The 17,838-nt window shown below is 47.9% G+C and overlaps 1 protein-coding gene across 1 annotated transcript in view; it reads right to left on the reverse strand.

Annotated features, from left to right (window-relative positions):
- The window catches only part of XPO5 (exportin 5), a 51,162-nt gene that overhangs the window by 30,761 nt on the left and 2,563 nt on the right, over positions 1-17,838 (reverse strand). The window contains 17 exon segments of the mRNA XM_077485437.1: positions 2,138-2,237; positions 2,319-2,515; positions 2,771-2,860; positions 5,303-5,338; positions 5,854-6,009; positions 7,288-7,403; positions 7,513-7,641; positions 8,120-8,210; positions 9,747-9,872; positions 9,964-10,047; positions 10,134-10,236; positions 11,503-11,579; positions 11,740-11,925; positions 12,595-12,621; positions 12,743-12,925; positions 13,051-13,188; positions 16,926-16,998. Of these exon segments, the coding sequence (XP_077341563.1) occupies positions 2,138-2,237; positions 2,319-2,515; positions 2,771-2,860; positions 5,303-5,338; positions 5,854-6,009; positions 7,288-7,403; positions 7,513-7,641; positions 8,120-8,210; positions 9,747-9,872; positions 9,964-10,047; positions 10,134-10,236; positions 11,503-11,579; positions 11,740-11,925; positions 12,595-12,621; positions 12,743-12,925; positions 13,051-13,188; positions 16,926-16,998 (1,912 nt within the window).

The raw sequence follows: 17,838 nt of genomic DNA on the forward strand, positions 1-17,838 counted from the left end.
ATTCTGGGGCCATATACTCCATCCCGCTATTCTGGGGCCATATACTCCATCCCGCTATTCTGGGGCCATATACTCCATCCCGCTATTCTGGGGCCATATACTCCATCCCGCTATTCTGGGGCCATATACTCCATCCCGCTATTCTGGGGCCATATACTCCATCCCGCTATTCTGGGGCCATATACTCCATCCCGCTATTCTGGGGCCATATACTCCATCCCGCTATTCTGGGGCCATATACTCCATCCCGCTATTCTGGGGCCATATACTCCATCCTGCTATTCTGGGGCCATATACTCCATCCTGCTATTCTGGGGCCATATACTCCATCCTGCTATTCTGGGGCCATATACTCCATCCTGCTATTCTGGGGCCATATACTCCATCCTGCTATTCTGGGGCCATATACTCCATCCTGCTATTCTGGGGCCATATACTCCATCCTGCTATTCTGGGGCCATATACTCCATCCTGCTATTCTGGGGCCATATACTCCATCCTGCTATTCTGGGGCCATATACTCCATCCTGCTATTCTGGGGCCATATACTCCATCCTGCTATTCTGGGGCCATATACTCCATCCTGCTATTCTGGGGCCATATACTCCATCCTGCTATTCTGGGGCCATATACTCCATCCTGCTTTTCTGGGGCCATATACTCCATCCTGCTATTCTGGGGCCATATACTCCATCCTGCTATTCTGGGGCCATATACTCCATCCTGCTATTCTGGGGCCATATACCCCATCCTGCTATTCTGGGGCCATATACTCCATCCTGCTATTCTGGGGCCATATACTCCATCCTGCTATTCTGGGGCCATATACTCCATCCTGCTATTCTGGGGCCATATACTCCATCCTGCTATTCTGGGGCCATATACTCCATCCTGCTATTCTGGGGCCATATACTCCATCCTGCTATTCTGGGGCCATATACTCCATCCTGCTATTCTGGGGCCATATACTCCATCCTGCTATTCTGGGGCCATATACTCCATCCTGCTATTCTGGGGCCATATACTCCATCCTGCTATTCTGGGGCCATATGCTCCATCCTGCTATTCTGGGGCCATATGCTCCATCCTGCGATTCTGGGGCCATATGCTCCATCCTGCGATTCTGGGGCCATATGCTCCATCCTGCGATTCTGGGGCCATATGCTCCATCCTGCTATTCTGGGGCCATATACTCCATCCTGCGATTCTGGGGCCATATACTCCATCCTGCGATTCTGGGGCCATATACTCCATCCTGCGATTCTGGGGCCATATACTCCATCCTGCGATTCTGGGGCCATATACTCCATCCTGCGATTCTGGGGCCATATACTCCATCCTGCGATTCTGGGGCCATATACTCCATCCTGCGATTCTGGGGCCATATACTCCATCCTGCGATTCTGGGGCCATATACTCCATCCTGCGATTCTGGGGCCATATACTCCATCCTGCGATTCTGGGGCCATATACTCCTGACACTATGGGTGGAAGCAAATGGAATACAGGGGACAGAGTGGGTGGATTGTATAAAGGGTGGGGCTCATGAGAAGTAGGAGGGGTCAAAAAAAAGGGTGGGTTCTAGCCCCCCAGCCGCCACTGCTGTGCCGTTTAATGAAGATGAGTTGCAATTTGAATGCAGAGCGTCACTGCACATGCATGGCTGACGTCATTAGCTATTGCTTATGTGAATATCTTCGAAACGGTGCACGTTTAGGAGATATTCATTGTACCTACAGGTAAGAACGATTGGAAGCTTACCTGAAGGTACAAGTTCCAAAATCGTTCACTACCGCTTGGAGAGGTTTTTGGCCAATAGCAAGCAGACAGCGGGCACTCACCTAAGAGGGAGCAAAACTGGGCGCTAGCCTGGCAGAAGGTACTCACCTGAGACATAGAGGACACTAGCCTAGAAGCAGGTCATAGTGGGCATCAACCTGGCAGCATGTCATAGTGGAAATTAACCTGATAGTGGGTCATAGTGGTCAGTGGGCATCAACCTAGAAGAATGTCACAATGGACACTGGGCATTAACCTGATAGTGGGTCATTGTGATGAGTGGGCATCAACCTGGAAGCATGTCACAAAGGACAGTGGGCATTAATATGGCAGTGGGTCATAGACAGCAGGCACTCACCTGAGAGCGGTTGGCCTGGCAAGGACTCTCCCCTTCTTCCAGTCCTTTCAGGATTTCAGCTCCCACATAAGAAATTAATTCATCTGGGGAGGAGATGGCTCTGAGGACAGAATTTAAAATAATTAGGATCTTCCACCATATATTATAAAGAACATTGTTTTTATACACAGAATTCTCTCACCTTTGTGTTTCCTGGGATGACCAGACAGAGGTGGCCAGACTCAGCAGCTGCGCCAAGAAGTCTCGCTGCTTCTCATAGCTGTTGAAGTGGTTGCTGATCATCACCTGGGCTTCCAGCATGGAATATTTCTCCATCTGCGTGAGATGCTCATCCATAAATAGGAGCATGGCGTGTGAGCTCAGGAGGTTAAAGTGAGGCTGAAGGATGACAATACGGGAAGTTAGCAGAAAATGTCTTGAGCCCATAGCGTGCCACACCAGAAATGGGCCGCTAGGGCTTCCATCATATGATAAACCATAATGCATGCCCATGCCACCCCTCTCTACATAGCCACAGACTTATCGGAGCTAGCCTGCTAAATGGGTTCTTGTCACGTGCCAATACAGGTACATGGCATACAAAGCAGCGCCAGTCAACCCTATACCCAGTCCACATGAACCACACCAACTTACCAGAACCATTTCCGGGGTATCGCGGCAAATCTTGATAATGGAAGCACAGGCATGGCGGCGGACGCTCTTTACTGAGCGGGTCCGGGGGCCCTAGGGGCAAGAAGAGTTAAATGGACTACATGAGAAGATTACAGAGACAAGATTACTTCAATTTAGATTGGGACTGACCCTTATAATCAAACATTTGATATTTTCTATATTGCCCTCTTGCAGCCCTCAAGCCCCCGAAATGCTTCTGTTAAACATAACTTAAAGTGGTTGTAATCCTCAGACATGAAATATGAACAAAGCATATCCTTCTATAGCCATTGTTGGCGCTGCTGTCAATTACAGACAGTTAGCCAATGAGAAGATGGGGTGGGCCGAGTCGGGGCTCTGTATCTGAATGGACATGCAGAGAGCCACCTTGGGGTGCCCCCCACAGCAAGCTGTTGGCCAGCGGGTGACCCGAGAAGAGGAGTATCTGGGACGCTCTATGCAAAACCAATACACAGAGCAGGTAAGTATAACAAAAACTTGCCTTTAATGTCGCTTTAACCCTGCCAGGATTCACCAAAGCTTGAGACTATGCCAAACCAGGACTAACAATAAATGAAAACTGATTTTTTTTTTTTTTTTTATATAAACGTCACCTTGGACCTAGACCTAGTACGTGATCCACACACTGGGCTAGGGAGTGTGCCTCCCTAAATTGGTGGCTGGGTAGAGAGTGTGCCCTTTTACATAGTTATGATGGTCCAGTTTGCAAAAATGTAACTAAGCATACACCATAACCTGGTTGATCCTCTTAGAAGCTGAAAATCTTTGAAGACACCATTAACTACAGTGATCTGCACTAGCTTCCTGGTCCTGTGCCAAGCGGCTGCCCTGCTGCATTCTGACCACAGGGAGGTCAGCTGCTCACACCATTCAGAAAATGGCAGGTATGATACATGCATAGTTACAGTGCTTCACACCAGACCAATGTAACCAATGTACAAAATATCTATACTTGGAACTCATCTTTAACCCCCTTCAATACTGGGCACTTTTACCCTCTTTTGCCCAGGCCAATTTTCAGCGGTGTCACACTTTGCATGAAAATTGCGCAGGCATGCAGCACTGTACCCAAATAGCATTTTTATTCACACAACTAGAGCTTTATGTTGGTGGTATTTAATCACCACTGAGTTTTTTAATTTTGCTAAAGAAAAATTTGATATATTATACACACACACACTTTTCTTTAGCAAAATTAAAAAAACAAAAACAAAAAAAGAAAAAACTCAGTGGTGATTAAATACCACCAAAATAAAGCTCTAGTTGTGTGAATAAAAAATGTTTAATAATATACACCGATTTGGGGCATTTTCACCAAGGAAATCCAGAATACACTATATACATCGGGATTGGTTGATTTCATATACCGTATTTATCGGCGTATATCACACACTTTTTCCCCCTTAAAAGCAGGGGAAAATCTTCTCGGCGGCCGGCAGCTTCCGGCCGCCTTCGGCTCTTCTCGACTATGGTCCCAGCTGTCTTGAGATCATTGACAAGATTCTCCCGTGTAGCTCTGGGCTGATTCCTCACCGTTCTCACGATCATTGAAACTCCACGAGGTGAGATCTTGCATGAAACCCCAGACCGAGGGAGATTGACAGTTATTTTGCTTTTCTTCCATTTGCGAATAAATCGCAACAACTGTTGTCTCCCCCCCTCACCAAGCTGCTTGGCAATGGTCTTGTAGACCCATTCCAGCCTTGTGTAGGTCTACAATCTTGTACAATCCTTGGACAGCTCTTTGGTCTTGGCCATGGTGGAGAGATTGGAATCTGAATGATTGCTTCTGTGGACACATGTCTTATATACAGGTAACAAGATGAGATTAGGAGCACTCCCTTTATAAGAGTGCTCCTAATCTCAGCACCTCTATAGAAGACACCTGGGAGCCAGAAATCTTGCTAGCTGATAGGAGATCAAATACTTATTTCACTCATTAAAATGCAAATTTGTAACTTTTTTGAAATGCGTTTTTCTGGATATTTTTGTTGTTATTCTGTCTCTCACTGTTAAAATAAACCGACCATTAAAATTATAGACTGAATTTCTTTGCCCACTGACAAACATACAAAATCAGCAGGGGATCAAATACTTCTCCCCCCCCACTGTATATTAGGCTCTGATCCCTGTCTGTAGCTTGCTGATTGTTACCTTGTGGAAATATTTACCAGTCATGGTCAGTCTGGATAATAACAAATCTCTATGCAGTTTCTAATGAGCTAAAATGTCCACAATGCTCCAGGTAGCCTGAGACCACGAGAGGGTTGTCTATGGTTTTAGTCTCTTAAGGTAGCAGCAGTATTTTTATAGCAAATAATATCTGGAAATGCAGACAGGAACCTAATGTTTCTCGTGACGTTTGAATTTTAATAAGAGATCCATAAATCTGACCCGAAAAAAAAAAAAAAAAAAATGACCTGTTCATCTCTATCTGCAGACTGTATATAACATCAGAGCACAATATAAATCAGAATTTTAAATGATTATTACCTTATTATTCAGCTCAAAGGTGACGGCAGAGAAAAGCTGTGAACATGAGAGGACGGGGTTAATCACAAGAATTTTAAAAAGAAATCCTTCCATTGATGATGAAGTTTAATCTGCTTATATGTGTGTGTATTATGAATACAGAGGATGCGGCTGAATGATATTACTTTGTAGCACAGAAGCAAAGTGCTATATAAACTTCCAGCTAGTCTGACTCTAGAGAGCTCCACCTTCTGCCTGCACCTGGGAAATATGAAATGCACACACATTTTAAAAGAAACCTGACATAAGAAAAATAGATTGCTAAAATTTCCTTGTGAAAATGCAATTTGCCTGGCTGTCATACTAATATAACAGCTTCAATCACTTGAGTCTGAAAAAGGAATACAGATAAAGAGTTAGGACTTTATCCCAGCTTATAATTTGCTGCACTCTGGTTTCAGGACTATGCAGCCAGGAAAACAGCATTGTGAAAATTAGCCAGGGCCTTGGGGGGGGATGAATCGCAGTTCAGAATAGGTGGGGAAATTCATATATGACAAGAATGTACTCACCTTGGTCAGAATGCTAGGCATGAAACCGTTCATATAACGCACAAAGGGGAATAGTACGGAGAGATTGGTGAGGAGGCAGGACAGGATCAGGGGGTCCTTGGTCTGATAGGCAAGTACAATTTGGAGAAGCTCCACACCCTGAGTGACAGGCAGATCCTGGGAGAAAGATGGAACAGAGGATAGAAAACCAAAAGAAAGTCAGAGCTTCAGTTTTTTTTTGCTGTCTACTTCCCCAGCCTGGGTCAGACTCCCTGGGTGCACCGCCAATCCCGAGGGTCAGACTCCCTGGGTGCACCGCCAATCCCGAGGGTCAGACTCCCTGGGTGCACCGCCAATCCCGAGGGTCAGACTCCCTGGGTGCACCGCCAATCCCGAGGGTCAGACTCCCTGGGTGCACCGCCAATCCCGAGGGTCAGACTCCCTGGGTGCACCGCCAATCCCGAGGGTCAGACTCCCTGGGTGCACCGCCAATCCCGAGGGTCAGACTCCCTGGGTGCACCGCCAATCCCGAGGGTCAGACTCCCTGGGTGCACCGCCAATCCCGAGGGTCAGACTCCCTGGGTGCACCGCCAATCCCGAGGGTCAGACTCCCTGGGTGCACCGCCAATCCCGAGGGTCAGACTCCCTGGGTGCACCGCCAATCCCGAGGGTCAGACTCCCTGGGTGCACCGCCAATCCCGAGGGTCAGACTCCCTGGGTGCACCGCCAATCCCGAGGGTCAGACTTCCTGGGTGCACCGCCAATCCCGAGGGTCAGACTCCCTGGGTGCACCGCCAATCCCGAGGGTCAGACTCCCTGGGTGCACCGCCAATCCCGAGGGTCAGACTCCCTGGGTGCACCGCCAATCCCGAGGGTCAGACTCCCTGGGTGCACCGCCAATCCCGAGGGTCAGACTCCCTGGGTGCACCGCCAATCCCGAGGGTCAGACTCCCTGGGTGCACCGCCAATCCCGAGGGTCAGACTCCCTGGGTGCACCGCCAATCCCGAGGGTCAGACTCCCTGGGTGCACCGCCAATCCCGAGGGTCAGACTCCCTGGGTGCACCGCCAATCCCGAGGGTCAGACTCCCTGGGTGCACCGCCAATCCCGAGGGTCAGACTCCCTGGGTGCACCGCCAATCCCGAGGGTCAGACTCCCTGGGTGCACCGCCAATCCCGAGGGTCAGACTCCCTGGGTGCACCGCCAATCCCAAGGGTCAGACTCCCTGGGTGCACCGCCAATCCCAAGGGTCAGACTCCCTGGGTGCACCGCCAATCCCAAGGGTCAGACTCCCTGGGTGCACCGCCAATCCCAAGGGTCAGACTCCCTGGGTGCACCGCCAATCCCAAGGGTCAGACTCCCTGGGTGCACCGCCAATCCCAAGGGTCAGACTCCCTGGGTGCACCGCCAATCCCGAGGCTGTAATCTGCGTACAAGGACCCAACAGTAATCTCACCTCTTTCCGGAGCACTCGTACAACCTGGTTGATGACACACTCGCAGAAAAATGTCATGGCTTCCCATTGAATGTATGAGGGTGACAAGAGGGTGCACAGTCCTTCTCCAGCCTTGGCTGCAATACAAAACACAAATGTCACCATCCACAGCTGGCGAGATGTAAGGGATCACAGAGTACATTGGATCCACACATGGCTCACACAGAGTGACCAAACAACACTTACAGCTATTTGGTCCCGGGTCCAGCGGAGCGGAGAGCTGGAACTGAAGCCATTCGGCAGCCATGTTAAAGCTGGCATGAGGATTCAAACGACACGCCCGTCTCATCACATCCCCCATCATTGCTTTGAAATCTGAATCACAAAATGGGGAAAACTACAGCTAAATCCAACAAGGAGACAAGAAACTTTATGAACTATGGAAATCCCCCCCCCCCCCCCAGACAACATCTCACTATCCCCAACCCACTCATTGACCAGCCACTATTCCCCCTCTACTAACTGGAGCAGAAAGGACAACTCATTTCCCCCACCCTTCCTTTACGAGGCAGAATGGATACCAACATCCACCCCCCCACAGTCAAGGGGTCAAAGTCCCACTATTCCCAATCCTTCACCCGCTATCTCTCTCCTAATGATTGGGGGAGGCCATCTCCCCTCTACAAATTTGGGAGCAGCACTATTCCCTCTTGTCAGGAGCAGAAAGGACACCCCCACTAATCACTCTTTACTGATTGGCGCAGAAAGGACACCCCACCAACCCACCTTTGCTGACAGAAGCAGAAAGGACACCCCACTAACCCAAGACGGAGTAGTAACATATTTCACTCACAGTTGAAGAAAGTTACAAAGTCCTCATCACTATCAAAGTCAAGTTGGGAATATTCACAGCTGGGACTGTTGCTCTTGGAAGGGAATCCCACCTGGAAAAGAGAGTGGAAATTGGGGGCTGTTAGAAAACAAACTAACCTCCACAACTGAAACACACGGGAGGAACAGCTGAAAAAGCAAAAATGTTTATGGAGGACAATAGAATGCTATAATCTGACTTTGGGTCACAGGAGATGCAAAGTAAGGGTCCTCCTGTGATCCCAAGTCAGTTTATAGCAGGCTATTGCACGGCTGAGAGCAGAAGACCATCTGTCCCCATTTCCAAGCCCAGCACTCCAGTGAGCATGTGAGGAGCAGAGATGAGCGGTGACTGACGGTCACTGCTCTCCGATTCGAGCGCACTGAGTGATCGGTAGTCATGTGATACAGCTTTCTGCCTGTACCTTCATAAGGGCAGGCAGTTACGGAAGTCCAGGAAGATCATCAGCACCCTCCCAGTTTGCATAAAAAAAAAAAACCCCGACAAGCTGCTGCAATGGCAGGCGGAACTTGCAGTCTAAGGACGCGGCCGCGTGGGTGGAGCCTTGCACGACTACACTGTATTTGAATTGTGAGATTGGGTGCAGGGAGAGCATCCCCCAACCGCTGTCACAATGGGGGATTGGGTCGGTGTGCCCACAGGTGCTTTAGTAACATGTTACTCCCTGAAATTGGGGAGTAATATGCAACGTTACTAAAGGTGAATGTATCTTTCAATTTAACTGCTTGCCGAACTGCCGCCGCAGTTGTACTGCAGCAGATTGGCTCGGCTGCGCGAATTGCCATCATTGTACGTCGGTCGCATACACGGTGATCTGTGGGCACATGCGTGTGCCCATTCACTAGCGGGAGAGCCAACCAGCGTGTCTGCTGGCTCTATAGTTCCAGAGAGGCAGATCTGCCAGTGTGAACAAACAGACCCCCATTCTGTCAGGGAAGTAGAGTGAGATCGTGGTTAGAAACAGCGATCTCTTGCCTCCTCCAGTCAGCCCAGCCCCCATACAATTAGAAACACCTCCCAGGGAAGTTCAGTTCTGGGCACCAGTCCTCAGGAAGGATGTACTGGAAATGGAGTCAAAGGAAGGGCAACTAAGCTAATAAAGTGTCTGGAGGATATTAGTTATGAGGAAAGGTTGCGAGCACTGAATGTATACTCTCTGGAGAAGAGACGCCTGAGAGGGGATATGATTTCAATATACAAATACCGTACTGGTGACCCCACAATAGGGAGAAAACTTTTTTTTTTGCGGAAGGGAGTTTGACAAAACATGTGGCCATTCACTAAAATTAGAAAAAAAAAAAAAGAGGTTTAACCTTAAACTACGTAGAGGGTTCTTTACTGTTAGAGCGGAAAGAATGTGGAATTCCCTTCCACAGGTGGTGGTCTCAGCGGGGGGGGGCCATCGATAGTTTAAAAAAACTATTAGATAAGCAGCTGAATGACCGCAACATACAGGGATATATACACAATGTAATACTGACATAAAATCACACATAGGTTGGAATTGATGGACTTGTGTATTTTCAACCTCACCTACTATGTAACTATACAGATTTTAGGAGGAATAAAGTTCCTGTCCAGAACTCACCCTGGCTGCGTTGCTCATAGAAACTCGCAGAAATTCTGGGACCATGGCCTGGAGAGCGCGGTCCTTCGACAATATATCGTGTCTGAAGAGAGACCCCCACGTCATCATGGTGGAAGATTTCAGAAACTAAAAAAGAAAAAAAAAAAAAAATTACCATCAGAGCCTTTCCAAATTGTGCGCAGTTGAGAGACATTTGGCTTGAGCGGCTATTGCTCACCTGGCTGGGATGTGAAGTGAAATCCAGTAAGGATTTCAGGTATTTGTCAAAGGTCATCGGTATCTCGATCTTATTCTCAGGAGACTGCGAGGAAAGAAGAGGAGGTGGAGGATTAGGAGATCTGGGTTCAATAACTGAAAAGTCACGAAGACAAAATGCGCAATTCTTACCGCCGTCAGGGCGCACAGCTGACTGCCCAGGGCGCACACCACCTGACAAAGCCTCTTCAGGAAAACGTAGCGCTTCTCCTGTAAGCCCTCCCCGTGGGCCTTCCTGGCGAGGAGACAAGAGAAGGAAACATGTCAGAGCAGGAAAGGGGTGTGGTCTATATACGCGTTTTGGGGGGGGACAATTGGGATTGAGACTTTGGATTTACTTTATTCTGCTTATATTTTGCCTTAAAGTGGTTGTACACCCCAATTTGTAATTTTTACCTACAGGTAACCGTAAGCCTATAAGGCGGCTTACCTGTAAGTAAAATGAATATCTCCTAAACCTGTACGGTTTAGGAGATGTTCCCTTTGCATGCAGCCGCTGATGTCAGAGGCGCATGCGCTCTGAATGCCCGGCAGATGCTGCTGGACCTTGCCGGGAAGAAGACTCCCGTGCCCAGGAGCCGCGAACCCTGAAGAAACGCAGAGGGCAAGATGTCAGCTCCCTCGGCGTGGACCGAGCTGCGATACGGGGGCTTCGATCTAAGGTCAGTATTTCATAATGAGTGGTGCATACTAGCTCATTATGCCTTTGCCTTGCAGGGTTTTTATTTCCCCCCCCTTTTTTTTTTTTTTTTTAGATGTGCGGGTATACAACCGATTTAACCGGTTCATCCTTCCCCTCTCACCAACACGCTAACAAAATTTTTTGAATATAACCCTGTTTTCATTAAGCACTTCAGCTCCGGAAGATTTACCCGCCCTTCCCGACCAGGCCATTTTTTTGCGATACGGCACTGTGTTGCTTCAACTGACAATTGCGCGGTCGTACGACACTGTACCCAAATAAAATATATGTCCTTTTTTCCCCCACCCCACAAATTTCTTTAGGTGGTATTTGACCCATCAAAAAAGGATATCAAATGTCTTCATCAATTTAGGCCAATATGTATTCTGCTACACGTTTAAATCCCAATAAGCGTATATTGGTTGTAGACACTATAACTTTTGTGCAAACCAAACTATGGTATGTTTATATTGCTAGTAAAGGAAGCGATCAGAGATTTTTAGCGGGGCTGCGACATTGCGACGGACAAAACTGACACCAAGTGACACTTTTTAGGGGATCAGTTACACCAATACAGTGATCACTGCATAAATGACACTGGCAGGGAAGGGGTTAACATCAGGGCCAAAGGGTTAAGTGTGTAGTAGTAGCATAGAGTTTGTGTGTATGTATTAGTAGTAGTAGCATTGTGTATGTGTGGGTGGTAGAAGTAGCAACAGAGTGTGTGTGTGTGTGTGTGTGTGTGTGTGTGTAGTAGTAGTATAGGGAGTGTATGTATGTATGTATGTATGTAGTAGTGTTGATTGAGTTGATACTCACTGGGCAGCCGTCATGATATAGTGCATGGGACTGTCTGCAAACAGGTTGAGAAGAGGTGCTCGGTCCTCCAACTTGCCCTGTGTAAAGAACAATCACTCATTTTACCGTACAATTCTTTGTTCACAATAAAGTAAAGCCCGCAGCACCAACACAGGACAGTCACTGGAAATCTGGTAGACAATTTTCAAACTTTTACCTTTTCCCTGCGGGAAGTATAATACTCGGCACCCCTCTTACCTTCCTGCTGACAGCGATGAGCAGACACTCTGCTGCCTCCACCTGCAGATCCTCCTCAGCCAGCAGCAGGCACAACATCTGCAGCAGCTTACAGTCCTGTGCAGTAATATGACTGATCGACACCCAATCAATGTACCCTGCCAGCGTGTTCAGAGTCGCCAACGCCACCCGGCACAGTCCCTGGCACTGAAACAACATTGGACACATAAGAACAGCAATGGGGGAGGGAGGGCAGCAATAACAAAGAGGAGCAACACAGGAGGGAAAAAAAAAAAAAAAAAGAAAAGAAGGGGTTCAGAGAGAGTAGGGAAGGTTGACAGGTGATGAAAAAAAGAGGGGGGGGGGGGGACAAGACGATGAAAAAAAAGAGGGGGGGGACAAGACGATGAAAAAAAGAGGGGGGGGGGACAAGACGATGAAAAAAAGAGGGGGGGGGAACAAGACGATGAAAAAAAGAGGGGGGGGCAAGACGATGAAAAAAAGAGGGGGGGGGGGGACAAGACAATGAAAAAAAAGAGGGGGGGGGGACAAGACAATGAAAAAAAAGAGGGGGGGACAAGACGATGAAAAAAAAAGAGGGGGGGGGGACAAGACGATGAAAAAAAAAAAGAGGGGGGACAAGGTGATGAAAAGAGGGGGGAATGGGGCAGGGCGATGAAAGGGAGGTGGGGAGGAAGGCGAGGGGGCAGTGAAGAGATGGGGCAGTGATAGAAGGAACGTAGGAGGGCAGGTGATAGAAAAGAGAGGGTCCAGAGGATGCAATGGAAGGGAGGAAAGGGAGACATCTGCATGAAGTGAATGGGCTTGGATGGGCACACAGGTGATGGTATCCTTTGCTTTGCAGGCTGTCCTTACCTTGTCCTTCTGTGTGGGGTCTCCTTTCTGCAATAAACACAAAAATATGAGATTTCATCCTCATCTCTCATGTTCTAGCTGAAATGTTTAGTTTTCAGGTAAATCCTTCAATATAAAAATATGATATGCTAATTTTTAGCAAACATACCAGCTGCTGATAGTGGTGCACGCTGTCTGCCAGGATTCCCAGCATGAAGGTGAAGAGCTTGTCCATATTTTGTGTCATAGTAGTCTGGATGTCCCTCCGCCGCTGGGTCGGAAGAGTCTGAAAGGTCACCACGTCTTCTGCCAGTCGCAAGAGGATGAACATGACCAGCTCTGTTTGCACTTCCTGCAGAAATAAGATGGGGGTGTCACACAAAGGGCCATGGTTTTCCAACCCGTCTTCCAATGGACAGAACTAGCAGCACATGTCAGGTATACAGAAGGGACTGAGGACACATTTAGGCTCTTTACCCCATTCTTGGTGAGAGTGTCCAGCTCGTTCAGCATGTTCGGCCAGTGCTGAGGCCATTCCCGCTTTATCATCTCCACCACAATCCTGGCCAACACATCCTTGATGTGGCCTTCTTCTTCCAGGATGGGGCGAATGCCCTGCAGATATATAAAAAGTGTCAAGCTCAGACTGAAATTGCTTTAATCGATACAAGTAAGGACTCTGTGCAGGCCAGTCAAGTTCCTCCACCCTAAACTCGCTCATCCATGTCTTTATGGACCTTGCTTTGTGCACTGGTGCGCAGTCATGTTCGAACAGGAAGGGCCCATCCCCAAACTGTTCCCACATAGTTGAGAGCATGAAATTGTCCAAAATGTCTTGGTATGCTCACCCTTTAAGAGATCCCTTCACTGGAAAATAGGGGCCAAGCCCAACCCTTGAAAAAAAAAAACCCACATCCTAATCCCCCCTCCTCCACAAAGCAAGATCCATAAAGACATAGATAAGAGTGTATTGGGGTGGAGGAACTCGACTGGCCTGCTCAGAGTCCTGACCTCAACCCGATAGAACACCGTTGGGATGAATTAAAGCGGAAACTGCAAGCCAGGCCTTCTCGCCCAACATCAGTGCCTGACCTCACCAATGCCCTTCTGGAAGAATGGTCAAACATTCCCATAGACACACTCCTAAACCTTGTGGACGGCCTTCCAAGAAAAGCCAAAGCGGTTATAGCTTCTAAGGGTGGGCCAACCCAATATTGAATATATAAAAACTTGTGAGCTGCTATGCAAATTCAGAAGAGCTCCCTGCACTGCCCACACTTCCTAAAACATGTGAATGAACAATATATATCAAAATAAGTGCAGCGCTGAATAAAACATAAGAATACCTAATTAGGATATAACGTGCACAATTATAAATTAAAGTACAATATGCAAAAATTCTCCACAAAGTGTCCTTATATGAATCAAGCAATAGGGTGGCACAGTGGTGTAGTGGGTAGCACTCTCACCTAGCAATAAGAAGGGTCACTGGTTCAAATCCCAACCACGACACTACCTGCCTGGAGTTTGCATGTTCTCCCTGTGCCTGTGTGGGTTTCCTCCGGGTACTCCGGTTTCCTCCCACACTCCAAAGACATGCAGGTAGGTTAATTGGCTTCTGTCCAAAATGGGCCCTAGTATATGTGAGTATATGTGAATGGGGACCTTGGATTGTGGGCTCATTGAGGGTAGGGACTGATGTGATTGTGCAATGTACAGGGATAGGGACAATTGTAGACACTCACTCAGGATGGACTGGTGTCTTACTAACTATGAAACTATGATTTGAAATATAGATTGGAGATGAGTTCACGGGCAGCAATAAGGATGCACTATATTAAAAGGTGATCAATGTGACCTGAGATCATGGGCAGTGTATAAGGAGGAGGAATATCAGAAGGAGAATTCCAGAGGATTGATTATTCTCAAAGGCGCATTTACAAAGCCTACAAGGTGAGGGCACAACCGGTGGAGGGAGCACAAGGATTATGAGTACATAAACATACACAGAGGTGGATGAGTGAGGAGAGACTTTTCATTTTATTGTTTCCATTATTCACAAAATGGACTGGCACTTTGTCTTCACTATCGTTTGATTCATACAAGAACACCGTGTGGAAAATTGTGCACATTGCACTTTATTTCAAATCATATTGTACGACTCGGAAGGACACTTTGTGTCGAATTTTTGCATATTGCACTTTAATTTATAATGGTTTATACCAGGGGGTAGGTAACCTTTTGAACACAGGGTGTGGAAAATGTTTTTAAAGAAATTGAGCGTGCCGATTTTCACACTCTTAATCACAAAAAAAGGATTTTTATACAGTAAACGCTGTAAACTACTTGAGTAGTAGTGAGAAATTAACATCCTGCACTCTCACGCCTCAGATCACTTCCCCCCCCCCCGCTCATCTGCCCCACCACTGTGCCACCCTGCACATCTGCTTCACTGACGTACCTCCATGCTCTTCTGTCTCACTGCTGAACCATCTTCTCATCTGTCCTAACACTGAACTTATCTGCTCATCGGCCCCACGACTGTGCCTCCTGCACATCCGTCCCACCTCTGTTCCCACCACTGTAACCCCCTGCTCATATGTTCCCCCGATGTACCTCCTTTCTCCTCTGCACCCCTGCCCCACCTCTGAACCCCCCTGCTTATCTGTCTCACCACTGAACCCCCTTCTCATCTGTCCCATCACTATACCCCCCTGCTTTTCTGTCCCACCACTGAACCCCCTCTCATCCCTCCCACTACTGTACCTTCTATCCCACCACTGTAATCCCGCTGCTCATCTGCCCCATCAATGTACCCCTTTTCTCATCTGCCCCACCACTGTACCTCCCTGAACATCTGCTCCACCGTCGTATCCCCCATGCTCTTCTGTTTCACTATTGAATCACCTTCTCATCTGTCCTAACACTGAACCCATCTGCCCCACCACTGTAACCCACTTTCTCATCTGCCCCACCAATGTATCTCCTGCACATCTGTCTCACCTCTGTACGCTCCTGCTCTCCTGCCCCACCACTAACCCCCTGCTTATCTGTCCCACCAATACACCTCCTTTCACATCTGCCGCATTGCTCTATCCCCCTGCTTTTCTGTGCCACCCCTGAACCCCCTTCTCATCTGGCCAAACACTGAACCCCCCTGCTTATCTGTCCCATCACTATACCCCCCTTTCTCATCTCTTCCACCACTGTACCCTCCCGCTCATCTGCTCCACCGCTGTACCCTCTTCTTATCCATGATATGCGTGACATGCAGAGTGGTGAAAGGAAGCAGAGATGAGACATCTACCTGCCCTGGCACACTCACCCTGCTGATCCACCTCTCACATCCAGCCCACGTGCTTGTATGTGATGTATGTGATGTATGGGATGTCACATACAAGCACCTGGAATGGATGTGCAATGATGAGCTCAGGTCAGGGGCATTTTCTGAAAGCAGGGGGCGCCCCACAGGTGAGAAAAAGTGTAACGCTCTGCGCCGCAGCAAAAGTTGGGTTTGGTTTTCATTTCGCTGAATACGGGCTGTGGCTTAAAAGGACACAGAGTGCCGGGGTTCAGGAATAAATTCAACAAAGTTCCCAGAAGCCCAACAGCAATTCCACAAACTGTCACTTGAATGTTTTCACAATCAGAGTGAAATCCCTTCTTTGAGAGTGGCAACCAATCGAGTCATCTTCCTCCAGATGATGGGCGGGGCTAGCAGGACTGCGATTGGCTTTAGCTGTGGCCAATGACAGTCCTCCTCCTGGAAACAGGGACCGCCCCTTTCTAGCAGAACTGCACCCAATCTCTTCCCCTTCACAAAAGCCGACGATCGCAGCTACAACAAAGTTAGAGAACCAAACAATGTTTCCCATCTTTTACAGTGTGTGTGTGTGTGTGTGTGTGTGTGTGTGTGTGTGTGTGTGTGTGTGTGTGGGCACAGTGCCTCCCCCTCAGTGCAGGTGCGGTGAATTCTGAAATTGAAATGCATTAATGTCTCACTGACACTTCCCTGCGCTGCTCTGCTGATGGGGAGGGAGTCGAGTGCCTGCAAAAGAGGCTTCACCTACCCCTGTTTTATACCATACCACTTTATATCCTAATTGCGTGTAAAGGCAGACGTCCCAATACTTTTGGTAATATATAGTGTAAGACACTCCAAATGCCTGCTATATGGGTGGGGAGACCCTGGTGGGTAACTGTGGTAGGGGCCTGGTAGTCATACAGCCAAGTCCATAATATGACGACAAACATATATGAGAACCTAAAATGCTTCACAATGAGGGCTGTATGGGGTCCACACTTCTCTAGTCACTGGCTGTATATGGCAGTAAACAGTGGAGAAGACTTACACCAGCGATGAGGCCCATCACACTGTCCTTCAGACACACCTTCTCCTCTCCCTCCATGGCATTCCAGCGGAACCTGTAATGAAGGAAGACACACAGTCATGAAGATTTCTGTGCTCCCTGGGTAGGAGAAGAATATAAGAAGGTCAGGATACAGGATACAGCAGGGATATGCAATTAGTGGACCTCCAGCTATTGCAGAACTACAATTACCATGAGGCATAGCAAGACTCTTAGAGCCACAGGCATGACAGCCAGAGGCAGAGGCATGATGGGATTTGTAGTTTTGCAACAGCTGGAGGTCCGCTAATTGCACATCCCTGGGATACACCATTATAAATTCACCATACGCAGCAGGAGTGAAAACAGAACAAAGCTTCAATTTAAAAACGCATGTACCCTCTAATGATGCATTTATCTTATTTGCTTCCTTTTGGGTCTGTCAAATATCCCATTGGAAGCACTTTGTTTTATCGGTCCGAGAAGTAAAAAAAAAAAAAAAAAAAAAAAATACCTGTTGATCCCTCCAGTAATCTTATGGCTGCAATTGTCGCGTGACAAACCGTAATGCGCGACACTGTCGCCCAAAAGAAGCTCATTTTTTTTTTTAAGCGATAATTTACCGTGCGACAATCATGGCAAAAATTGTGATGCAATTAGGATGGCATTAAAAAAAAAGTAATGGCGTTGCAAACCCGTTCTGCGTTTTACAGCTATTTGGAATCGCGCCGATTCCGCCAGCAATCAGGTGTGAACGGAGCTTTAAACTCACCCCTTTGATCTGCAGAAAACAAATGAAACAGAGTAGAGAAGATACTCAATTCCCCATCTGAACTCTGCATCTCTCTCCCTCTGATCAACGTTAATATGTTACTTTGTATCTTTCTACATCCGTCTGGTTACTTGTAGCTCTCTC

Source organism: Lithobates pipiens, unplaced genomic scaffold (genome assembly GCF_037356315.1).
Source record: "Lithobates pipiens isolate NorthernLeopardFrog02 unplaced genomic scaffold, aLitPip1_a1.2 Scaffold_18, whole genome shotgun sequence".
NCBI lineage: Eukaryota > Metazoa > Chordata > Amphibia > Anura > Ranidae > Lithobates > Lithobates pipiens.